The sequence below is a fragment of the Schistocerca nitens genome, chromosome 11, assembly GCF_023898315.1.
Source record: "Schistocerca nitens isolate TAMUIC-IGC-003100 chromosome 11, iqSchNite1.1, whole genome shotgun sequence".
NCBI classification, from domain to species: domain Eukaryota; kingdom Metazoa; phylum Arthropoda; class Insecta; order Orthoptera; family Acrididae; genus Schistocerca; species Schistocerca nitens.
Genome location: NC_064624.1, coordinates 58,261,988 through 58,287,131, shown reverse-complemented (window position 1 = coordinate 58,287,131; position 25,144 = coordinate 58,261,988). Strand labels below are relative to the sequence as shown.

The 25,144-nt window shown below is 40.4% G+C and overlaps 1 protein-coding gene and 1 long non-coding RNA gene across 2 annotated transcripts in view; one reads left to right on the top strand and one right to left on the bottom strand.

Annotated features, from left to right (window-relative positions):
- Positions 1 to 8,723, top strand: part of LOC126212992 (protein RCC2) — an 87,717-nt gene extending 78,994 nt beyond the window's left edge. Inside the window, exons 8-9 of the mRNA XM_049940534.1 lie at positions 1,057 to 1,235; positions 3,327 to 8,723. Of these exons, the coding sequence (XP_049796491.1) occupies positions 1,057 to 1,235; positions 3,327 to 3,497 (350 nt within the window). The 3' untranslated portion in view covers positions 3,498 to 8,723. The remainder of the gene's footprint in view (positions 1 to 1,056; positions 1,236 to 3,326) is intronic.
- Positions 1 to 25,144, bottom strand: part of LOC126212993 (uncharacterized) — an 81,194-nt gene that overhangs the window by 15,286 nt on the left and 40,764 nt on the right. The gene's annotated exons all lie outside the window — the stretch shown is intronic.

Sequence of the window (25,144 nt, the reverse complement as noted above, 5' to 3'; positions counted from 1 at the left end):
GTATTGTGATCTTTCATATAACTGGCATGAGGGCAACCCCATTTGTGGAATATGGCTCCTATATACATATTATGTGCAGGTCTATCTCCCCCAACACCTTCCCAAGATTTTGTATCGCCACAACACTGCGCACCACATTTATCTGGCTGATTTTAATGTTTGGACTATGTTCCATTGCCATTAGAGGGTGTGAGTTGATTATAAGTGAATGCTACAAGAACTTAGTGAGCACATAACTGTGGGGCCTTTCTTCTCTGTGATGATGTACATTCTGGCCATGTGTCATCACTAATTATTTTACAGATCCTCAATATCAAGTGTGTTCTGCCTCCTCTGTGTCTATACAATGTGCAGGGCACAATATGGCATCAGCAATTTCTTGCCTTCCTCAACCAAACTGGCATCTTGTTGGGAGAAATATGTTCACTGCCAGGGTGACTGCATTGTGAAACAAACATGTAGACGGGAAGAATAAAGATGTAGAATGTTAATAACGTTTCTTTTATTTAAAAAGCTTTTAGATTTTTCACATAAAAAAATTCGGAGGCATTACTTTTCAGCACGCCCTTGTATGAAGCTGCATGTGGCCTGTGACAAAAACTTTTATAACAAGGAAATATGAAGATGGCCACCATTGCAGTATATTGGTTAATATTTTATTCACCTCTCATTTAATAACACTCTTAAAGAATTCGTGGGTTTGCATTGAGACTGAAAAATAAGAAAGAATAAGTACTACTGAATTTAATCTACACGTGTAAGTCATACATCTATTTTCAAATCAAAGAAACTCTCCGTGGTTGCCAATAATATTGAGAGCAGTGACAGACTGAATGCACCAAACCTACTGTGCTCGAGGCTTAAATTTTGAATCCACGAACAACCTGTGACTGAGAGGACATCGCAGAGGGACAAATGCCGAGATCCTGACTTTTCTTAGACGAGCTTGTTACACTTCTCGGCATAAATTTCTCTGTGCAGCAGTTAGCATTTACAGAGTTGTCACTACTGGATTTTTTTGCACATTGGATTAATTCTGTTTTCTTTGTGTTGCAGGGTGTGTGTACTTATTTGGGCAAACAAAGCGTACCGGTGAGGCTAATATGTACCCGAAGCCCGTCCAAGATCTCACCGGTTGGACAGTGAGAAGTGTCGGCTGCTCAGTTACGTCGATCGTCATGGCGGCCGACGAGAGTGTCATCGCGTGGGGCCCGTCACCTACTTACGGCGAATTGGTGAGTGTTATTGTGCCGGAGCATTTGACGAACATCTGTTGGCGAATTAAATTTTCAGTGTGTGTGGCAGGATAATATTGTGTAACAGGCTACGAGTCAAACCCAGAAATGTGCCATTCGCTATCGACGTGCAGCTGAATGTGAGTGAGGGACTCTTAGTACACTATCCAAAGGCTGCTTTTGCCCAATTGTGTCAGTACCGGTTTGAAGCTGTAACGAAGCCGCTGTCTTTGCTGAGTCCTGTGGGTGAGCCGTCGTGTATCTCGATAGAAATCTGGTGTGCGCACATAGTGCAATTCCTGGTGCAAGACTCGTGAAAGGTAAGATCGCAGCTCGGGGTCCGGTTCGTGCACAGTTTTAACTCGATAAATGTAAGCAAATGTCGACTTCTGTAGTCAGTTTTGATGAGATATGTCTGGTACATAACAGGATGCTGATGTAATCTAGTCTGTTTTATGACATTAGGGTGCACCATTGCTGCTTTGTATGTAGTAATTTTTGTCATTACCTTATCGTGTGACAAGAATATTGTATAACTCGGAACATTATCGAATAATAGCTGAGAGTAGATATGCCAAAGGAAATTTAATTTCAATAAAACAATATTTTGAAAAAGATAAAAAAATCTACTCACCAAGCAGCTGCAGAACACACACATAAAAGACTTGCGATTGACAAGCTTTCGGAGCCAGTGGCTCCTTCTTCAGGCAGAAGGGTTGAAGGGGAGGGAAGCAGGGTGAAAGAAAAGGACTGGAGAGGCCTAGGAAAGGGGCTAGATTTCGGGAAAGTCATCCAGAGCTGCAGGTCAGGGGATGAGAAGGAAAGACCAGAAGCTTAGATTACATTGTACTCTCAAGAACATGCTGTGGAACTCAGCTACAGTGTTTACAGAGAACAGCAACACATTCCGACTTCTGTATATCATTAGTTTGTGGCGAGGATTAAGCTAAAGCAAACACCCTTGTGTTGTTAGTTACATGGCTACCCTTTCTGTATACTAAAATAAATTGTTGCAATCAATAGGAATTTTGGCAATGTCACAAGGAGGCTGATGTCATCTCTTTAGATTTCGTATGTGAAAGCCATTTTGTTGCTATTCTGAAACTTTGCTAGTTCCAAATCACACTTCTAATACTCTGTATTCCGTGGCAGCCCTCCTCTTCTGGTGTCAGCTACCTTTTTGTCCTTCTTGGCGATTTAGAATTGTGCTGTGCAGATGTATGTTTTTGGGCCATTTCAGTACATTAAAATCTTGAGTTTGTGTCGTAACAATGCTCAGCGAATCCACAACATTTCGGAAGGTATATACTCTTCCATCTTCTGCAAAGCGCTGGTATCTTATCGGTCTGTCAGTTTCTGTAGCTATTTTTGGCAGTTGGCATTTAAAACAGTTCACTGTCGCATGGCCGTCTGTTTAAAAGGTTGGCAGCTTGCACTTGATGTTCAGTTCTGCCCCACAAAATGCAGTGTGCTCAGTCTGTTGCATCCAGTACAGGTTGGCAAGCTGAAAGCTTTGCTTATGCTCATTTCCAGTGCTTTGTATGAAATTTCATTTAGCTCAGTCATATGGAGGCAATTGTTGAAGAAGGAAACCCTGACTTTTAAGAATTTCTAAAAATCATTTCAAAGGTTGTATAAAGTTTTGGTTCAGTAAAATTAATAATATTTTTGCTTCTTAATTGAAAGCAGTTCTGTGTTTTTTTTTTGTTTTTTTTTTTTTTTTTTCAAGCTTAGTAGCGCTTTACCTTAATGTTCCTTCTGTTCCTCTTTTCTGCATATGTTACTTGTTTTGTTTATGTACCTGACTCTTAAGATTTGGAATAAAGTTCTGAAGTTCAGTTCACCTAATTATTTGTCTGAAACTGCTTTCTCAGTGTAGTTAAATCAGTAGATACAACCAAATTGATAATGTAGGATACCAGCTGAGGGCAAATTATTCACCTTGATGAATGTTTTAAATGTAGCTAAACTTTACTCCAGTATAGGGCTCAAACCCAGTTCCCCACCTTGTGCTGTTGACAGGGGAATGTGGTTACATTATTTAACTATTTTATGTCTGGAATCACTCCAGTACTTTTCTCTCATTTTCAGGGACTCGGCGAGCTCCGTAAATCTTCGACGACACCGATGGAAGTTAAGGCGCTGGAGGGTGTGTACGTGAAGCAGGTCTCCTGTGGCATGGGACACACAATGTTCATTGCACGGAACGACAGTGAGCAAGACGAGGCCCGCCTTGCCAAATTGCCAGAGTACAGCCCTTAGGTCTGTCCCGGTCAGCGACGCTGTCACCTGCCGGTGCGTCGTGCTTCTGGACACTGCCGGTCACTTGTCCTAACTCGATTTGGTCTGTTTTTTATTGAGAGCATAGTCTCTTTAGAAATATACAGTTGACAGAGGTTAGTAACAGCAAGTAGTTTTAAAGTCACAAGTTGGTAAAATTATGTTTAGTTCCACTTTCCATACTTCATTCTCAGTGTAATTTCAGAATCCCCCCCACTCCCTGTTTGATTTAGCAAGCCTTTCTCTTTCTGACTTATTACTTCAGAACTGTCAGCTCACCATTCACATTATTTGTGGTTTCCCTATTGAGGCCTAAGTCCAAGAAAATATCTACCATTTCCCAGTTTTATTTACTTTTCGTATTCTCTTCGAGTTATCGACTTCTTTGAGCCGGTGCAGAATGTGTTACTGCCGATGCCTTTTGTGCGTGGATTTTTACAGTTGCTTTGAGGGAAACCTGTTAAAGTTTGTGAAATCAGATGGAAGCACGCGTACTAGGTGTTGCCGAATGATGGTGTTACGTCTCTAGGTTAAGAGTACATTTTGGTAACTTAAGTCACGGTATCTCGAGAGATACTTGAATTTGTAGTTTTTTAAAAAAAGAACAGTTAAAAATGTGTAATTTGTTTCACTAGGTGAAATGCGATACGCACACTCACTTTGGATACTCGGAACCTCTCACTGAGGATTGAGGAATGAAAGTGTCCTGTCTTGTGGTCAGTGGTTTGTCCTCTGTGAATGTGTCTACATGTGTTGTTAGTATAGAATATGGCTGGGAAACTGACAGGGAATGTGATGCTTGTTTGTACTTCTTAATAAGTTGTCATTCTTGGTTTCCGCCCATTCGTTTACTGTTGTCATTCTGTTTTTCTGCACGAGAACATTCCATTCTAGTAGTACTATCACTATACAATAATTTGTCAATGGCAGTCTCTGGAAGGTGAGAAGAGCGGTAAGCACTGTGTCCTCCCTTACTGTCTGATAACCACGTACTATAATTTTAATCTGGGACAGATTTGAGCTATTCTTTTTTGTTTGTTGGATTGAATACTTCTTTATGACAGCTAAGTTGACAATTTTTTTTTTAAATAGCAAACATGTCTTGTTACTTGCCATCTCGGTGCAGCCAATAAAAATTGGCAAAACTTAAGCGTCTAGCACAATTTTGGTACATTAAGCACTACTGTTCCTAGAGAATTTTTACAGACTCCTTTTTTAAAAATCCTGAAATCTCTCAGCCGAAGATTGATTTGATAAAACTATACTCTGTCAGCTTCTCTTTTTAAATGACTCTGTAAAACTATGCTCTTATTTGCACTTAAACTTGCCTGGTTGTGGGTGAAAAAGAAACTATGAAAATTAAGAAAAAAAATATAAAGTGTGTATGCAAAAAGTTATTTTTTAAGAAACAAGAATATAAGAAAACATGTAGGATCTTACTAATGCTAAATAATTTAGGAGTAAACTATTATAGTTTGGCCATGTGCATTTAACTGTCATAATTTCTGTGACGGAGGTTGTGATTTGCTTTCCAAAAGCTACTTTTACTCTACAGTTAATGGTAAGGTAAACGAAGGATATAAAGTCCACTGTTCCATAACTTTTTGCCATGTTTATTACAAGAACAAGGTGTGTGTGTGTGTGTGTGTGTGTGTGTGTGTGTGTGTGTTTTAAGATGCCAGTGTCCAAAGTATAATGTAGAGTTGTTCTCTTGTGATGTGTACTTTTTTAGTTATTAATAGCAAAAAAGTACAAACGTGTTAAAAATCAAACCTACTATAATGTAGTAATACAGATCTTTTGACATTAATGATTAATGTGTGAACATTTGTCATTGTCGTGTGAACATTCCATTACATAAACCATGACACTTCATTTCTGCATTTTAAGATAAAAAATCATAAATTTGGATGTTTTTAAGTTTCTTGTATGTTGTATAACTCTTACCTGTGTGGAACAAGAATTTATAAGTACTTGTTGTCACAGACATAAAAAATCAAAAAGTGAAATGTTAATGCCAATACTGTAAGTTGGGCAGATGGCATTTTTTTCTGTCATTTTAGGCATGGTGAATATAAATTTAGTTAGGCTGTAAAACCGTGGGCCTGAACAGTACTATTCAGTTAGTCTTTTATTGTCAACATTCACCTTGTTGGGTCTTCAAAAATGTAGAACTCTGCCAGTCCACAAAAAGCTATTCTTTTTATTGGTGTGCTGCACCATTTTGGGAATTTGTTACATTAGTGTAAGTGGTAGAATTACAGTATTAGTAATGTCACATTACAGTAGTACCACCATGTGAGACTGACGTGGAAGTTGCACATTTTTGTCTAAAGTAATACGTGTACAATTTTCTAATTCGCAACTTGCACAGTACATGTCATCTGTAATTGATGTCCTGTGAACACTTCATCATATCTTTTAAGCCAGTTCTCTAGGGCACTGTCCATTAAAGACTGGAAATCCTGGACATATTCCTGTCATTCCATGGTGTGTATTTCTTGTCACACTGACCAGCAATGCAACATCTGAGCAGGGAATATTACTGTTCCAGTTGTATGTGATGCTTTCATTTATAGAATGTATAGCCAACGAGTAGTCTCTTTAAATTTTTTGAATTGGAATACTGAGGCGCACATTAATTGTTTTACAATATTAAGGTAAACAACCTTCCTTCACTTAATCAGTCAAAGAAAGTGCACATTATTCCTTACCCATACACGACACAACTGCAGACTTTGGTTTAATGTCAGTCATTTGCCTCACAGTGTAGATATTTCTTGATCTTTATAGACTTTACAAATTGTCATTTATATCTGCCTCGGATTTGATAAGCAAGTGAAGGAGATTTGCTCACTTCAGTTTGCTGTAGAAATTTCACCTTTTGACTATGTTCTGTACTGTATCTGTGGCAACTGTACTTAACTTTGTATTTTTGTGTTGTCAGAGAATTTAATATGTACCCTGAATGGCTGTCTTAATATTAGCCTGTCTCAAGAGTATTTGACATTTACTTTTGTACAAGTGTGATTGTTTTATATGTGGCAGAAAGTAACATGTGTAGTGTACTTAATGTAGAGACCTCTCACACAGTCTGATTGACAAAATTGTCAGTATTAATATTGGACAAATATTGTTTGGTGATGTATCCTCAATAGGTGTTGCTCATTCTAGCCAGTCTGAAACACTCTACAGTCCATGCCATGTGTATCATCACAATTTGTGAGGCCAGTGGAGTCAAAGATTAGAAGACAGAAATTTGTATGAATTTACAAGAGAAAAGCCAAGTGATAAGCAAAACTATGCAGTCAACTGAAAGGAATTTCGTTTATTGCTGTATTTTTAATATAGAAAGACAATCTGGAAAGTAATTTTAAAAATTATCTATTTACAACAAGTAACCAAGCCATACATGAACATTATTAACACAAAATTTAAGCATTATTATTTAAAAATTGGTTAGAAGTGGAAGTGAAAGTACTGAAGCCATCTTGTGCATTTTATTTATGAAAAATAATTAATCGGGAATTAAATCAAAGACTTTTTTTAAAATGTTGACAAGAGTTAGTGATATTTATAAAATAATTAGTTCCTGGAGATATGTTTTGTTTTCCACATTTTTACAGGAAAAAAAATCACATAGCAAAATTTTCATTCTGCAGCAGTATGCTAACTTGTGTGGAACCTCTGAATTGCATAGTTTTATGTTATCAAGCCTATTGATTACTCACAGTGATGACTGGCTGCTCTCATTGACTTCTATTCTTTTGACATGTTTGTTCTGTTTCCTAGTTTTAATTTTTGGTTATTATATACCTACAATCACCCACATAGGTGACATTTAATACTTCAGAGTAGATCTGTGTCTGAGTTGTCTCCTTTTAACTTGCAACTGGTTGATGGAGACTGCTGGTATAATAATGTAATATCATATGGAGAAACAGAGTTGAGCATTTACAAATTTTCCAGATATGTCCTTCACAGTTACTTTTAAAATGAAAGAATTCAGTAATTGGAAAAAACCATATTTGCACTCACTATATAGATCTCATAATGAAAAAGCTTTTTTGATGTACAGAATATTTTAAAGATGTAGAACATGGAAAAAGTGATTCATTATTTTTTACTGAGTTTAGTTTTTAAGAGTTGTAAATGGTTGCCTTGACTGCATAGATAAAATGGACCGGTATTATAGTTAATAGTATTTTTTGTGTGCTTTGTAAATTTAGAATTTAAACCTCTTTGGGACTTCCTTTTTGTGTCTATTTATAAGCATGATTGCTCCGGAAGAGAGGATGTTCGGCAAGTGTGAAAACTGACTGCATTTTGAATAACTTTGAGATTTATAGCATGTGCCTGTATTTTGGAGAGTGATTTAATTGTTGTACAATGTTGCACCTATTTTAAAGTCAGAGCGCTTTAGTGAATATCTTCTCCCTGGAAAAGTTGGGAAGCAATTGTTGTGCCCATTTTGATGTAATTTCTTGTCTCCCTATGTACCTATTGATGTAAAACATAAATGCACTGGCAAAAGTGTGGTGGTACTAAGCACAAAGTAGCATTTAATTTAGTTGTAAGCCTTTTTGTTGTTTGCACAACAGATTGCCGCACTGAACTGATGGAAAGCTAAAGTGATTTAATGAAAAAGACATTTTCTATCAGTTTTATGGGCACAGAAATATCATATCTGTTAAGTGTAGAGGAGGAGTACAAAATTTCTCAGCATTCGTATTTTAAGTCCGGTTTTGAAAGTTGGTATGTGAATTTTGTAGCTTTAGAGGAATGTCCATCTTTGTATACTCTTATGATTACAACATTAATCTATTTAAGTGGAAGGGCATGTTAAGAGCGCCCTTATAAAACAGAATTTTCTTGCCAGAATGTGTGTACAGATATTTTGTGAGAGCAAATATTTCTCAGTGGGAAGGTACTCGGATGTGTTTTTTCAACAATTCGTGTACAACTCAGTCTATTCGTGTTCAGCAATTTTATTGTCCTTTCTCAATAGATTTTCTCAGATAATAAATGTTTAAGAAGAGAAACATCTTTTTGCAGTTACTTCTAAAAATTTTAACAATATACAATTTGGGAAGCCAAAAATATATATACAATGGTTCATAAGAATGGACTACTACCTCATAAAATAAGTTTTGTAAGTTTTTGTTCTTTGTATAGACTTTGAAAAAGAAAAAACTTTTCATCTGATGCAATAAAGCAGAAAATTCATGTGAAATTCATTACTATTCTAATTAATACCCCACAGCTACCCCTTACTCATCCCACAGTACATCAAATTGTGAAGAACAAGTTGAGATATATATGGTGATGACGAAAATCCCGTTACACCCGAACTAAATGCATGTAACGGTATAAGATAATAAGGTACTTAAGATGTGAACCTGTCATCGCAATCATTGACTTGCGAACAGTCTCCTTTATATGCATTGCTGTGCGACTGCCAGGGGAGGATAATAAAGTCTGTGCATTTACCACTTCATTGTTTGCCTTTCCATATTTGGTAAAGGCCAATGGCAGGCAGCAGCAACTTTGCTTTAGGGGAGCACTTAGTAACAAATGGGTGGGTCTATGAACAGAAGCACAACAACAAAAATATGATTCAGGTTATGGATAATTTACTTGACTGGTTCTGTAAAGAGCAACAAAATCTTCAGACTTTGTGTGAGAAAAGAAAGCTTTTCACCTGGAAAGTGTTTTGTTTGCCCCCCACTAATGTTTTCCATCAACCTGAAGGGAAAAGTGCAGAAGTTAGTGTGCATCAGTGATGCAATCATCCCGCAAGTCGACCAGAAAGTGTGCTGCATAACTTGGAATTGAAAAGCAAACACTGCAGCTTTACACAAAAGTGGATTTAGGCCTGCTAACGTGCAATTCTGCAGCTGTTAAAAGAGGATAAGTAGAACAGAAGTGTATCAAGCTGTGCAAAGATGAACAGTGGTTCACATTCGTGCATCTTGGGCAAATAACTGTAAGCATTATTAGGGTTACAATGGAATAATTGCACTTGTAAAGGGACTTCCTGACCACTCTGTATATTAACATGAGAATTAGTGGCCTTCACAGTTAACTGCCCTTAACCTACTAGACTGTTCATGCTAAAAAAGTTGTAAGTGAATGCAATATGACCAGTGTGAAGGGCAATTTTAACAAAAGCTGTTGTATTTGTACTATTTTACATGAGTACACTTACAGTTGTCAAAGAGTAACATTATCTTAACTCTGTAAGTATGGAAGTATATTACATTGAATGTTGTGCCGCTAGTAAGGGTTTTCAGTCTGCGTAAGCAAATTATTTATGGTGCTGAAAAAGATACTTTTATTATTTACAGGTTCCCAATTTCTAGCCATATCGGCAGGCAGCTTGCTGAAACTCTTTGCACTTCAACGCAGAGCTGTACCCGGAACGTTAGACAAGGGGGCCAAATTCCAACAGAAATTATTTTACGTTCTAGTTTTGTCTGAATTTTAGGTTGAATGAAATTTATTTTATTGTAAGCCATGTTTACAGTAAGGATTAAGATACATTTACTGTATGATGGTGAACGTTAATAACACTGACAAACTGCAGGAAGGTGTTCACGATTGGAAATGGAGGAACAGAGATCCTATGAACAAGTGTGTGGAAACGGGCAGTGTGCATGCAATGACAATAGGTCATCCTGGAACACAGTACGGAGCTGCATTGCATCTGTGCCACAATAGATATTCAGTGGTCTCCATGGGATGCAGTGAACACGTCCATCACTGATTGCCACACTCTTTCAAAGGTTCCAGCCTTTCTCCGAATAGTGTCACAGGTGTCGTGAACGTGCTGTTGAAGGGTCTGCACAGCAGGATCTGGTTCAACGTATATGTTTTTCAGATGCCCCTAAGAGGTATAAATCCAGGGGGTTAAGTCCAGGCCACGCTACAGGGCCACCTCGTCCTAACCGTCATCCGGGGAAGATGTTTTTGAGGTGTAGGCAAACTATAATGCGGGAACCACATAACCTTACGTATCGTCAAAGGCATATTCTTGAACAGCCCAGGCACAATGTTTTACAGAAAGTCCAAATATGTTTCTCCATCGAGGCGTTGTGGAATCGTAACCGGTCCAGGTACGTGGTTGCCAAGAATCCCTGCCACGCGTTGATGCTGATGAGACACCTGAACCATTCCCTGAGAATTACCTGTAGACCACAGACGACAGTTATGCAGACTGATGATGCCAGTTATGGTAAAGGTAGTTTCATCTAAAGAGAACTGATGACAGAAATCCCATCATTGTGGTGGTCTGGTGCAAAAAACTGTAGACAAAATTTTTCTCGTAGAGGGAAATCCACAGCTAATAATCCTTGCACTCATTGCGCAGGTGATAGGGACAGTAGCGATTGTCGTGCAGGGTACACACAATTGTTCTTTGGCTTACACCACGATGGCAGGCCACTCGCCTGGAGCTTGTACGAGGGTTCATCTGAATATCTTGTAGAACCCAGTCCTCCAGATCTGGTGTGAGCACAGTCCGCTGCCTCTCTGCACGTTCGTCTGTCTGAAAGGACCCGTGATCACACAAATGGCCAGAAAGGGCAATGTTGCACGATATTGTTGTCTGTAAGCGTGATAGCGTTACGGAGATGTTTAGCACACTCGAGTGGCAGACTCTGCAAGAGAGGCGCTCTGCATCGCGGTGTAGCTTGCTGTCCAGGTTTCGAGAGGGTGCATCTCTGGATGAGGTATCGAAAATATTGCTTCCCCTACTTATACCTCCTGAGGAGCTCACGAATGTAAAATTAAAGAGATTTGAGCACGCACAGAGGCTTTCTGGCAGTCGTTCTTCCTGCGAACCTTCGCGACTGGAACAGGAAAGGGAAGTAATGACAGTGGCACATAAAGTGCCCTCCGCCACACACCATTGGGTGGCTTGCGGAGTATAAATGTAGATGTAGAGGTAGATGTTCTTGTTTTGGAACAGCTGTGCTGCCTCTCGAATGTTTCCATCTGCTTGGCTGTACACAAACATAATCTCGGCTTGTTCCCAACATGAATACAGAAAAAAAAGCCGTGGTATAAATTTAGATACCAAAACTGAGAAATACAGAGGTCATTTTCCATCAGTGACAGTTTTGTGTAAAGCCGTAACGGACTCATCAGTGTGTTGAGGTTTCACGGAGAACAAATGTTGCCAGACCTGTAGTCATTGTGGTAGGGCCACAGCTCCTAGCATTATGGTATGGGGTACCATAGGCTACACAACACAATTACCTAGCCGTAGCAGGTAGTTTGGACAGCAGGCATTCCATTTCTTGTGTGTTTAGATCAGTGGCTGTGCCTTACTTTTGTAGCACAATGTTAACTTTTGACAAAATAATGCGAGACCCACATGTTGCCTGTATTGCCTTGTTGCCTGGTCAGCACACACTCCAGATCTCTTCACCCCTTGCAAACATATGGTTACAAGTTGCTGAGAGACTGGCAGACCACCTATTGCCAGTCACCGTGATCTAACTCTGGCACAGGACTACACATATCTAACATCTCAGCTCAGTTCAACAAATGTGACAGCTCTGTATATTTAATTTCACAATTTGCATACCCGCATACCACCTACCAGTTTAATTGTGTACGCACAATAAGTAATTTTTTTTTTTTTTTTTTTAATTTTCCATTGTTCGTTGTTTGCAATTTTAGAGGCCAGCGGTACAGTTATGTGCCAACACTCTTAATGCAATGGTAACATCGGTTTCCGTCAGATCACAGAAGTTAAGCACTGCTGGGTTTGGCTAGCACTCTAACGGGTAACCGTCCGGTTCTGCCGAGTGCTGTCAGCGAGCTGGGTGCACTGGCCCTCGTGAGGCCGACTGCAGAGCTACTCGATTGAGAAGCAGTGGCCCGGGTCACGAAAACTGATGACGGCCAGGAGAGTGGTGTGCCGACTTCGTGCCCCACCGTGTCTGCATCCAGTATCGTGTGTCGGCTGAGAATGACGGGGCAAAAAATATTGTTCCGTGCGCACTGTCTGAATCTGTACTTTCAGTATGCGTCTAGTTCTCTGTTAGCTGATAATGCAGTCAGCAGTAATAGCTTGTGACAGTTGCAGTTTCATCACAACTGGTGTACGGTAAGGTATCGAAATTGAATGACTGTAGGAAGATACGAGATGACTTGGACAAAATTTCCAGTTGGTGTGATGAATGGCAACTAAATGTGGAAAAATGTGAATTAATGCGGATTATTTGGAAGATCAAACCTGCAATGTTCAGATACAATATTACTAGAGTCCTGCTTGACACAGTCGAGTCATTTAAATATCTGGGCATAACACTGCAAAGTGATATGAGGTGGAATGAGCATGTGAGAACTGTGGTAGGGAATGTGAGTGGTCAACTTTGGTTTATTGGGTGAATTATAGGAATGTGTGGTTCATCTGTAAAGGGTAACACATATAGGACACTGCTGCAGCCTATCTCGAGTACTGCACGAGTGTTTGGGATCTGTACCAGGTCAGATTGAAGGGAGACGTCGAAGCATTTCAGAGACGGGCTGCTAGATTTATTACCGGGAGGTTCGAACGACACATTAAGTGTTACAGAGATGCTTCTGGTCCTCAAATGGGAATCCCTGGATGGAAGGCAACGTTCTTTTTGAGAAAATTTACAGAACTGGCATTTGAAGCTGACTGCCGAACAATTCTACTGTCACCAACATACAGTGTGGATAAGGACCGTGAAGATAAGGTACGAGAAATGATGGCTCGTACGGAGACTTACAGTCGGTCATTTGGCCCTCACTCTATTTGCGAGTGGAACAGGAAGGGAAATGAAAGTAGTGTTACAGGGTACCCTCTGCCACATACCGTACGGTGGCTTGCGGAGTATGTATGTAGACGTAGATGAAACAGTTACTATTGAAACAAATACTGCAGCTTGGACAAAGCTGTGTATATTACAGAAAATGCATATAGTGGCTTCAGTCAGTCAATGAGAAAGCCTATACATGAAAAGAGAGAGAGAATGTCAGTGCATATCAGAACGTCAAATGGAAATCTCTCAAATTTAACAGATTTATCTTGGTGGTTGCGGGCTAATGCCATACTACCATAAAATTCAGTAAGGAGGACGGAATGGCTGTGTATGCAAAAAAACTGATGTCAGTTCGAGACACTAAAAGTTAACGGATATTGTGCTGAACAGCACCTAAATGTTTTGCTACGGCAGTAGAGCAGGAAATGTGTGAACCTTCAGTGCATACACAAGAGAGTATGTCGAGGTTCGTAAAGCAGCTAAAAACTGTTTTAATTAAGGTTATGCAGATTATCTGGAGAGTTGTTTTTTGTCGAGACTTTAATGTTAATTTTCTGTCAGATAGTACAGATCTCAGGCATATAAAGTTGTTGGTGTCTGGCTTTGGATTATTTTCCGTAGCAAAATTCCTTATGAGGGCTGGAGGGCATAGTGTAACAGCCTTTGAAAATCTTTCTAAACACAACAGTCTTAAGTAATTTAGCTGTAAAACCAATAGTTAAATAGAGTATCTGACCACGATGATAAAATGCTAACAATAAAATCAACTGATTAGTAGAAGTCAAACAATGCAAAGTGCAGATGGAATAAGAACATTGTAGAAAGGATAGATTGCTACTTGCCGTATAGACGAGTCTGTCAGGCACAGTGAAAAATACTACCAAAATATTAAAGCTTTTGGCCATGTCCTCTTGCAGTGTAAAACACATCCCCACAACTCACACAGACGTAGCCAGTGTCTTAGGGTGCTAGAACACGACCAGTACAGATAGGATAGGTACAAATTATTGAATAAAAGTCCTGTATCATAGAATCAAAAAATAATGACTTTATCACAGTTTTTAGAGAGACAATACAGAAATAATACTGAGGAGGTGGTAAATTTAACTTTGATACACTGTTTCCTCCAGCACTTTGAATATTGTTTCCCAATAAAACATATACGGGTAAAATAAAACAGAAGCAAATCAAGGTATAGTTATTTCCTGGGATTAAAGAATCTTGTTCCAAAAAGCGAGAGCTGTAGTAATTCAGAGAACAAGCAGTAGTCGAAACTCCAATACCACTAGTATTGTCAGATCCTCCAGACTGACATTAAAAAAGGAAAACTTAGAGGACAACACTCAAAACGTTAGTGAGTAAACAGAGCAAAAACTATGTGGTACGTTATCAAACAACAAATAAAAGTAGAACTTTAAATGAAATAAGGCCTCCAGAAATAGCTCTCACAGAAATGGTGACACTCAAATTATTTACCCCCAAATTTAATGATTACTCCATCACAGCACCAGCAAACACTTCGCCCAGTAATAAGCAACCTAATCCAGGTGTCCCTCCAATGAACCATGGATCTCGGCCGTTGGTGGGGAGGCTTGCGTGCCTCAGCGATACAGATAGCCGTACTGTAGGTGCAACCACAACGGAGGGGTATCTGTTGAGGGGCCAGAGAATCGTGTAGTTCCTGAAGAGGGGCAGCAGCCTTTTCAGTAATAGCAGCGGCAACAGTCTGGATGATTGACTGATCTGGCCTTGTAACACTAACCAAAACAGTCTTGCTGTGCTGGTACTGCGAACGGTTGAAAGCAAGGGGAAACTACAGCCGTAATTTTTCCCGAGGGTAAAATATTCCGGAGGTAAAATAGTCCCCCATTCAGATCTCCAGGCGGGGACTACTCAGGAGGACGTCGTTATCAGGAGAAAGAAACTGGCGTTCTACGGATCGGAGCGTGGAATGTCAGATCCCTTAATCGGGCAGGTAGGTTAGAAAATTTAAAAATGGAAATGGATAGGTTAAAGTTAGATATAGTGGGAATTAGCGAAGTTCGGTGGCAGGAGGAACAAGACTTTTGGTCAGGCGAATACAGGGTAATAAATACAAAGTCAAATAGGGGTAATGCAGGAATAGGTTTAATAATGAATAAAAAAATAGGAATGCGGGTAAGCTACTACAAACAGCATAGTGAACGCATTATTGTGGCCAAGATAGACACAAAGCCCACGCCTACTACAGTAGTACAAGTTTATATGCCAACTACCTCTGCAGATGACGAAATAAAAGAAATTATTCAGATAGTGTAGGGAGACGAAAATTTAATAGTCATGGGTGACTGGAATTCGGTAGTAGGAAAAGGGAGGGAAGGAAACGTAGTAGGTGAATATGGATTGGGGCTAAGAAATGAAAGAGGAAGCCGCCTGGTAGAATTTTGCACAGAGCACAACTTAATCATAGCTAACACTTGGTTTAAGAATCATGAAAGAAGGTTGTATACATGGAAGAACCCTGGAGATACTAAAAGGTATCAGATAGATTATATAATGGTAAGACAGAGATTTAGGAACCAGGTTTTAAATTGTAAGACATTTCTAGGGGCAGATGTGAACTCTGACAACAATCTATTGGTTATGAACTGTAGATTAAAACTGGAGAAACTGCAAAAAGGTGGGAATTTAAGGAGACAGGATTTGGATAAACTGACTAAACCAGAGGTTGTACAGAGTTTCAGGGAGAGCGTAATGGAACAAATGGCAGGAATGGGGGAAAGAAATACAGTAGAAGAAGAATGGGTAGCTTTGAGGGATGAAGTAGTGAAGGCAGCAGAGGATCAAGTAGGTAAAAAGACGAGGGCTAGTAGAAATCCTTGGGTAACAAGAAATATTGAATTTAATTGATGAAAGGAGAAAATATAAAAATGCAGTAAATGAAGCAGGCAAAAAGGAATACAAACGTCTCAAAAATTAGATCAACAGGAACTGCAAAATGGCTAAGCAGGGATGGCTAGAGGATAAATGTAAGGATGTAGAGGCTTATCTCACTAGGTGTAAGATAGATACTGCCTACAGGAAAATTAAAGAGACCTCTGGAGAAAAGAGAACCACTTGCATGAAAATCACGAGCTCAGATGGAAACCCAGTTCTAAGCAAAGAAGGGAAAACAGAAAGGTGGTAGGAGTATATAGAGGGTCTATAAAAGGGCGATGTACTTGAGGACAATATTATAGAAATGGAAGAGGATGTACATGAAGATGAAATGGGAGATATGATACTGCGTGAAGAGTTTGACGGAGCACTGAAAGACCTGAGTCGAAACAAGGCCCCGGGAGTAGACAACATTCCATTAGAACTACTGATGGCCTTGGGAGAGCCAGTCCTGACAAAACTCTACCATCTGGTGAGCAAGATGTATGAGACAGGCGAAATACCCTCAGACTTCAAGAAGAATATAATAATTCCAATCCCAAAGAAAGCAGGTGTTGGCAGATGTGAAAATTACCGAACTATCAGTTTAATAAGTCACAGCTGCAAAATGCTAACGCGAATTCTTTACAGACAAATGGAAAAACTAGTAGAAGCCGACCTAGGGGAAGATCAGTTTGGACTCCGTAGAAATATTGGAACACGTGAGGCAATACTGACCTTACGACGTATCTTAGAAGCTAAATTAAGGAAAGGCAAACCTACGTTTCTAGCATTTGTAGACTCAGAGAGAGCTTTTGACAATGTTGACTGGAATACTCTCTTTCAAATCCTGAAGGCGGCAGGGGTAAAATATAGGGAGCGAAAGGCTATTTACAATTTGTATAGAAACCAAATGGCAGTTATAAGAGTTGAGGGGCATGAAAGGGAAGCAGTGGTTGGGAAGGGAGTGAGACAGGTTTGTAGCCTCTCCCCGATGTTATTCAATCTGTATATTGAACAAGCAGTGAAGGAAACAAAAGAAAAATTCGGTGTAGGTATTAAAATTCATGGAGAAGAAGTAAAAACTTTGAGGTTCGCCGATGACATTGTAATTCTGTCAGAGACAGCAAAGGACTTGGAAGAGCAGTTGAACGGAATGGACAGTGTCTTGAAAGGAGGATATAAGATGAACATCAACAAAAGCAAAACGAGGATAATGGAATGTAGTCGGGTGATGCTGAGGGAATTAGATTAGGAAATGAGACACTTAAAGCAGTAAATGAGTTTTGGTATTTGGGGAGAAAAATAACTGATGATGGTCGAAGTAGAGAGGATATAAAATGTAGACTGGCAATGGGAAGGAAAGCGTTTGAGAAATTTGTTAACATCGAGAATAGATTTAAGTGTCAGGAAGTCGTTTCTGAAAGTATTTGTATGGAGTGTAGCCATGTATGGAAGTGAAACATGGACGATAAATAGTTTGGACAAGAAGAGAATAGAAGCTTTCGAAATGTGGTGCTACAGAAGAATGCTGAAGATTAGATGGGTAGATCACATAACTAATGAGGAGGTGTTAAAGAGGATTGGGGAGAAGGGAAGATTGTGGCACAACTTGACAAGAAGAAGGGATCGGTTGGTAGGACATGTGTGGGCTGACGAGAATCCGCACGCAATTGTGCAATCACGTCATCAACACAGATTTTCTGTGAACGTTTGGGCAGGCATTATTGGTGATGTCTTGATTGGGCCCCATGTTCTGCCACCTACGCTCAATGGAGAACGTTATCATGATTTCATACGTGATACTCTGCCTGTGCTGCTAGAACATGTGCCTTTATAAGTACGACACAACATGTGGTTCATGCACGATGGAGTTCATGCACGATGGAGTTCCTGCACATTTCAGTCGAAGTGTTCGTACGCTTCTCAACAACAGATTCGGTGACCGATGGATTGGTAGAGGAGGACCAATTCCATGGCCTCCACGCTCTCCTGACCTCAACCCTCTTGACTTTCATTTATGGGGGCATTTGAAAGCTCTTGTCTACGCAACCCCGGTACCAAATGTAGAGATTCTTCGTGCTCGTATTGTTGACGGCTGTGATACAATACGCCATTCTCCAGGGCTGCATCAGCGCATCAAGGATTCCATGCGACGGAGGGTGGATGCATGTATCCTGGCTAACGGAGGACATTTTGAACATTTCCTGTAACAAAGTGTTTGGAGTCACGCTGGTACGTTCTGTTGCTGTGTGTTTCCATTCCATGATTAATGTGATTTGAAGAGAAGTAATAAAATAAGCTCTAACATGGAAAGTAAGCGTTTCCGGACACATGTCCACATAACATATTTTCTTTCTGTGTGTGTGAGGAATGTTTCCTGAAAGTTTGGCCGTACCTGTTTGTAACACCCTGTATATATATATATATCCATGTGTGATGCAGTACCCATATTTTCGTCCTTACTGGGCCACCCTGAGTAGTCTTTCTGCAATAAGATGATTCAGCTACGTGATACTCTTTTTCTTAAAGTTTCGTAATCTTATGGGGAACTCCCCTTCCATGGAAGTCATCAGGGATCAGATTTAGGGGAGAATCGTGCAATATCAGCCGGCTTAAGTTTTTTGACTTTACTGTGTTACTGTGGTAGTTAATCGAAATACTGAAGACATGTTCTATGAATTAAACAATGTATTTTTTATTTATGTCACTTAACTATAAGCTGAAAGTAAAAGAGCTAAATTACTAGGCTTGTAGAAAGGTTGTTGCAGTGTCAATATCGGTTGTTAATGATAGATTGCACTGATAATTATTGAATAATAGAAGGACCTGTAAGCATGGGAACTTATTGTTACTATTTCAGCTCAGTTCACCAATGTTTAGCTCTCTTGTGCCCTGCTGAAACCTACAGCTCTTTGGAAGCTTGTAGATTCTGGCTTCCCGGGAGAGAGACAGGATGTGTCGACATGAAATGATACTAAAATTAGTTTTATAGCAACCTTGTTCTGTTTACTATCTTCTAAGATACCTCATAGGGACAGTATTGCATCGTGTGTTCCAACATTTCTATGGAATCTAAACTGATATTCCCCGACGTCAGCTTTTACCAGTTTTTCCATTCGTTTGTAAGGAATTCGTGTTAGTATTTTGCAACCAGACTTGTTAAACTGGTACTTCGGTAATCTTCACACCTGTCAACACCTGCTTTCTTTGGAATTGGAATTATTATATCAAACCATGAAGTACAAGTGCATGCTCTCGGGAAAAGTGACGGCTATAGTTTCCCCTTGCGTTCAGCCTTTCGCAGTACCAGTTCAGCAAGGCCGTCTTAGTTGATGTTACAAGGCCAAATGAGCCAATCATCCAGACTATTGCCTTTGCAACTTACTGAAAAGGCTGCTACCCCTCTTCAGGAACCACACGTTTGTCTGGTCTCTCAACAGATAAACCTCCGTTGTGGTTCCACCTACGGTACGGCCATCTGTATCGCTGAGACACGCAAGCCGCCCCACCAACGGCAATGTACATGGTTCAGAGGGTGGTATCAAGTAGATACGATTTCAGTTTTGCTGCACCTCCGCGTTTTTCACAAGACCTGTGCCCAAAAACTGCAAGACAAGCAGAAAATATACACACATCAGTGGATACAGTTTCCATCCAAGTTTTTAACTCAAGTTACAGGCGTAGATGTAGATGAAGATGAAATGGGAGATACGATACTGCGTGAAGAGTTTGACAGAGCACTGAAAGACCTAAGTCGAAACAAGGCCCCGGGGGTAGACAACATTCCATTATAACTACTGACGGCCTTGGAAGAGCCAGTCCTGACAAAACTCTACCATCTGGTGAGCAAGATGTACGAGAAAGGCGAAATACCCTCGGACTTCAAGAAGAATATAATAATTCCAATCCCAAAAAAGCAGGTGTTGACAGATGTGAAAATTACCGAACTATCAGTGTAATGAGCCACAGCTGCAAAATACTAACGCGAATTATTTACAGACGAATGGAAAAACTGGTAGAAGCCGACCTCGGGGAAGATCAGTTTGGATTCCGTAGAAATGTTGGAACACGTGAGGCAATACTGACCCTACGACGTACTTTAGAAGAAAGAGTAAGGAAAGGCAAACCTACGTTTCTAGCATTTGTAGACTCAGAGAGAGCTTTTGACAATGTTGACTGGAATACTCTCTTTCAAATTCTGAAGGCGGCAGGGGTAAAATATAGGGAGCGAAAGGCTATTTACAATTTGTATAGAAACCAAATGGCAGTTATAAGAGTTGAGGGGCATGAAAGGGAAGCAGTGGTTGGGAAGGGAGTGAGACAGGTTTGTAGCCTCTCCCCGATGTTATTCAATCTGTATATTGAACAAGCAGTGAAGGAAACAAAAGAAAAATTCGGTGTAGGTATTAAAATTCATGGAGAAGAAGTAAAAACTTTGAGGTTCGCCGATGACATTGTAATTCTGTCAGAGACAGCAAAGGACTTGGAAGAGCAGTTGAACGGAATGGACAGTGTCTTGAAAGGAGGATATAAGATGAACATCAACAAAAGCAAAACGAGGATAATGGAATGTAGTCGGGTGATGCTGAGGGAATTAGATTAGGAAATGAGACACTTAAAGCAGTAAATGAGTTTTGGTATTTGGGGAGAAAAATAACTGATGATGGTCGAAGTAGAGAGGATATAAAATGTAGACTGGCAATGGGAAGGAAAGCGTTTGAGAAATTTGTTAACATCGAGAATAGATTTAAGTGTCAGGAAGTCGTTTCTGAAAGTATTTGTATGGAGTGTAGCCATGTATGGAAGTGAAACATGGACGATAAATAGTTTGGACAAGAAGAGAATAGAAGCTTTCGAAATGTGGTGCTACAGAAGAATGCTGAAGATTAGATGGGTAGATCACATAACTAATGAGGAGGTGTTAAAGAGGATTGGGGAGAAGGGAAGATTGTGGCACAACTTGACAAGAAGAAGGGATCGGTTGGTAGGACATGTTCTGAGACATCGAGGGATCACCAATTTAGTATTGGAGGGCAGTGTGGAGGGTAAAAATCGTAGAGGGAGACCAAGAGATGAATACACTAAGCAGATTCTGAAGGATGTAGGCTGCAGTAGGTACTGGGAGATGAAGAAGCTTGCACAGGATAGAGTAGCATGGAGAGCTGCATCAAACCAGTCTCAGGACTGAAGGCCACAACAACAACAACAACATCCAGATGTATTAGATTAACTAGAATTATTTTCCACAATCAAATCCTTTATGAGGGTTGAAGGGCATAATGCAAAAACCTTTGAAAATGTGTGTCTAAATGCAGCAACCTGTAGTAATTTAGCTGTAAAAGGAGGAGTTAATGGTTTATCATGCATGATGATCGAATGTTAACAATAGAATCTACTGACCCCTTAGGTTCAGACATTACAAGAAAAGTATTGTATCCCAGAATCATAAAAAATGACTTGATGTCAGTGTTTATAGAGAAATTATGGAAACTGCGCTCAGGAGAAATTTATATAGCAAATAGTGTAGATAGACATTAGTTTTAAATGTATACCCCATAAGGAGGACATTATAAAATTCATTAAGTCAATAAATAGTAGTTATTCTGCCTGCTGCAGTAGTGTTTCTAGTCAAACATTAAAATCTTGGGCTGACTTGATTGGGTTGCTCGTAAACTGTCTTTGTAATCTAACAATGTAAAAGTCCAGGTCCGAATATCAACAATATTATGAAAGGATAGATTGCTACTCATCATAAAGAGTTGCAGGCGTGCACAACAAAAAGTCTATTAAGCATTTTTCAGAAAGTAAAATTGGCACACAAGCAAGCACACTTCACACACATACAACTGCATCTCCGGTCAGAATGCAATGCTGTCACGTCAAACGGGAGCAGCAATCCAGACTGCGTCGGTCAAGGGGGAGGATAGTGGGATACGAGTGTGGGCAGAAGAATCGTTGCTTTTTGGCAGAGTGTGCAGGACGACATAGTGGGTGGGCCATGCTGCCAGATGCAGCATTGGGAGGCTGTGGAGGAGGGAGGAATGGGGGGACAGGGAGCGGAAAAGGAGAGGAACAGAGAAGGGGGAAATACTGGTGGAGAGCAGAGCACACATTCATACAAGCGAGCACACTTCACGTACATATGAGTACAGTGAGGGTCAGGATACATAAATCAGGAGGAGATGATAGGACAGGATGTGGGAACAGTAGGTTACCACAGGTTGAAGATAGAATGATTTGGGTCCAGAGAAAGTGTTGTAAGGATAACTCCCATCTGCTCAGTTCAGAAAAGTGGGTGGTCAACGGAAGGATCCAGATGGCCCAGGTTGTGAAGCAGCCAATGAAATCAGCAGTTTATCTTCAGTTGGACACTGTGCCACAAGGTGGTCTACTTTGGTCTCGGCCACAGTTTGTCAGTCGTGAGTTTCCCTGGTGGATTCTGGTTGGTAGTCATACCACTACAGAAAGCAGAGCTGGTGTGTGACATGTTGCTGCTTTCACAGGCCTCTGATGGGGTAGGACAAGACCTTTAACAGGACTGAAATAGTAAGTGCTGGGTGGGTGTATTGGGCAGGACTTGCACCTAGGCCTTCCTCAGGGATATTAACCCTGTGGCAATGGGTTGGGATTGAGAGTGTCACGAGGATGGGCTACGACGTTGTGGAGGCAGAGTGGGCAAAAGAACGCCACTTTAAGAGGGATCGAAAGGATCTCGGGAAGGGTGTCCCTCATTTCAGGGCACGGCGGTAGGTAATCGAAGCACTGATAAAGGGTGTGGTTCCAGTTGTTGCAACATGGGGTGGTACTGGGTGACAGAGGGGATACTCCTTTGCAGCTGGTTCTTGAGGTTGGTGGGAGGAATGGGGGTATGTGGGGATACAGCACGGGAGGTCTATTTGCTTAATAGATCTGGGTGATAGTGTCTGTCCTCGAAGGTCTCGGTGAGTCCTTCAGCGTACTAGAGAAGGAAGTTCCGGGCACTGCAAATACGCCTTTTCCGGGTGGTCAGATTGTACGGGAGGGATTGTTTGGTACGGAAGGGGTACCAGCTGTTGAAATGCAAGTACTGTTGGTGGATTTAATACGGACAGAGTTGGTCAACGTCTAGGAAGCGTGCACCACACAAAGTAGATGGGAGAGAAGATGTTGAGGTTGTGAAATAATGAGGATCGGGTGTTCTCACCTGGAGTCCAGATCATAGAGGTATCATACACGAACCTGAACCAGACCGTGGGTTCGCGGTATCGGAAGGAATTCAAACAGGTCGGCAAGGAAATTGTCGTGCAGGTGCTAGTGACTGTTCTACAGATTTGTTTACATACATTCCCTTCACAGGAAGAGGGAAGGTATATAAAGGTATACAGAAAAAAATCTTCCTATGCCATTCTGTTTATGGGCCGTCAAAAAGGAATCTTCCTAGTCCCCCAGACCCCTGGTCTGGTCAAAATCTCATTGTGTAATAGTCTTTTTGTCGCGCATGCCTGCAGCAACTCACCATGTCATTTTTATGGTGACTGGTAGTCTTATCCTTTTCATAATATTCTAATATGGTAATCAATTGGTGGCCCGGAGCATATTTCCAGGCAGACTGAAATATTCTGCGGTTAACAGCTAGCTATAAAATTGGAGACTGGCAAACCACCTCTTATCATAGACCTGTCTCACTCTACTTATACTTCCATAATCTGCAAACCACTGTGAAGTGCATGGCAGAGGATGCTAAGCACAATAGTGTGTATTAAGAGTTTCTTCCTGTTACAAGTGCACATAATGTGTGGAAGAATGACTACTTAATTGCCCCGTTTGTGCTGTAATGAGCCTCATCTCATCTCCGTGGTCCCTATGAGAGTAGTACATAGTGGAATGATGAATATCTCTAGAATCTTCACTTAATACTGGCTTTTGAGACTTTGTAAACAGGCTTTCACAGGATAATTTGTGTCTGTCTTCAAATTTCTGCCAAATCAGGTTTTTCATTGTTTCTGTGATGCTCTACATTGAGTCAAACAAATCTATGACCATTCATGTTGCCCTTTATTGTACCCACTCAATATCTCCTGTCACTCATATTTGGTAAAGTGCTCACACTTTGAGCAATATTCCAGGATGGGACACACATTTGTTTTGTGTGCAGTCTTCTTTGTAGAGTGATTGCATTTCCCTAGAATTCCACCAATGAAACGAAGGCTGCTGCCTTCATTACCTACAAATGAGCCTATGTGGTCATCCCATTTCATACCTCTACAAATGGTTACACTCAGATATTTATACGAGTTGACAGATTTTAACTGTGACATCAATGGCTAGTCATAGGATGCTATGTTTTTTTCATTTTCTGAAGTGGATAATTTTACATTCCTGAACATTACATCAAGTTGCCAATCTTTGCACCACTTTGAAATCTTATCAAGATCTGACTGAATATTTGTGCAGACTTTTTCAGACAGTACTTCATCACAGATAACTGCATCACCGCAGCGAGGTTTCTACGTAATAATAGGTCTTCCTTTACGAGTAAACACGTGACGCATCAGGGCTCTGGGTTGAGATCTGTGGTACCAACAACTCTCTGCTGTACTCGTATAGTGATTTGTGAAGATGGAAAAAAATTGAGATTTGAGCAGTGATTAAGTACTTTGTGAAGAGAGTTTTGAAAGCAAAGGAAATTTTTGCAATTTTTCAGAACTCAATGGGGGACCATGATTCTTTGTATTCAACTGTTGTCGAGTGGACAAACGAGTTTAAATTTGGACAGGACAGATGGTGATCAGACCATGATGTGTCACTACCCCATAAATTATTGCAAGAGTGCACAAAATGATCACGGAGGATTGCCGACTGAAAGTATGAGAAAATTCTGAAGTTGTAGGGATGTCACCTGAATGGGCAAGAACATTTTTACAGTGGAATTCAGTATGAGAATATTATCTGCTA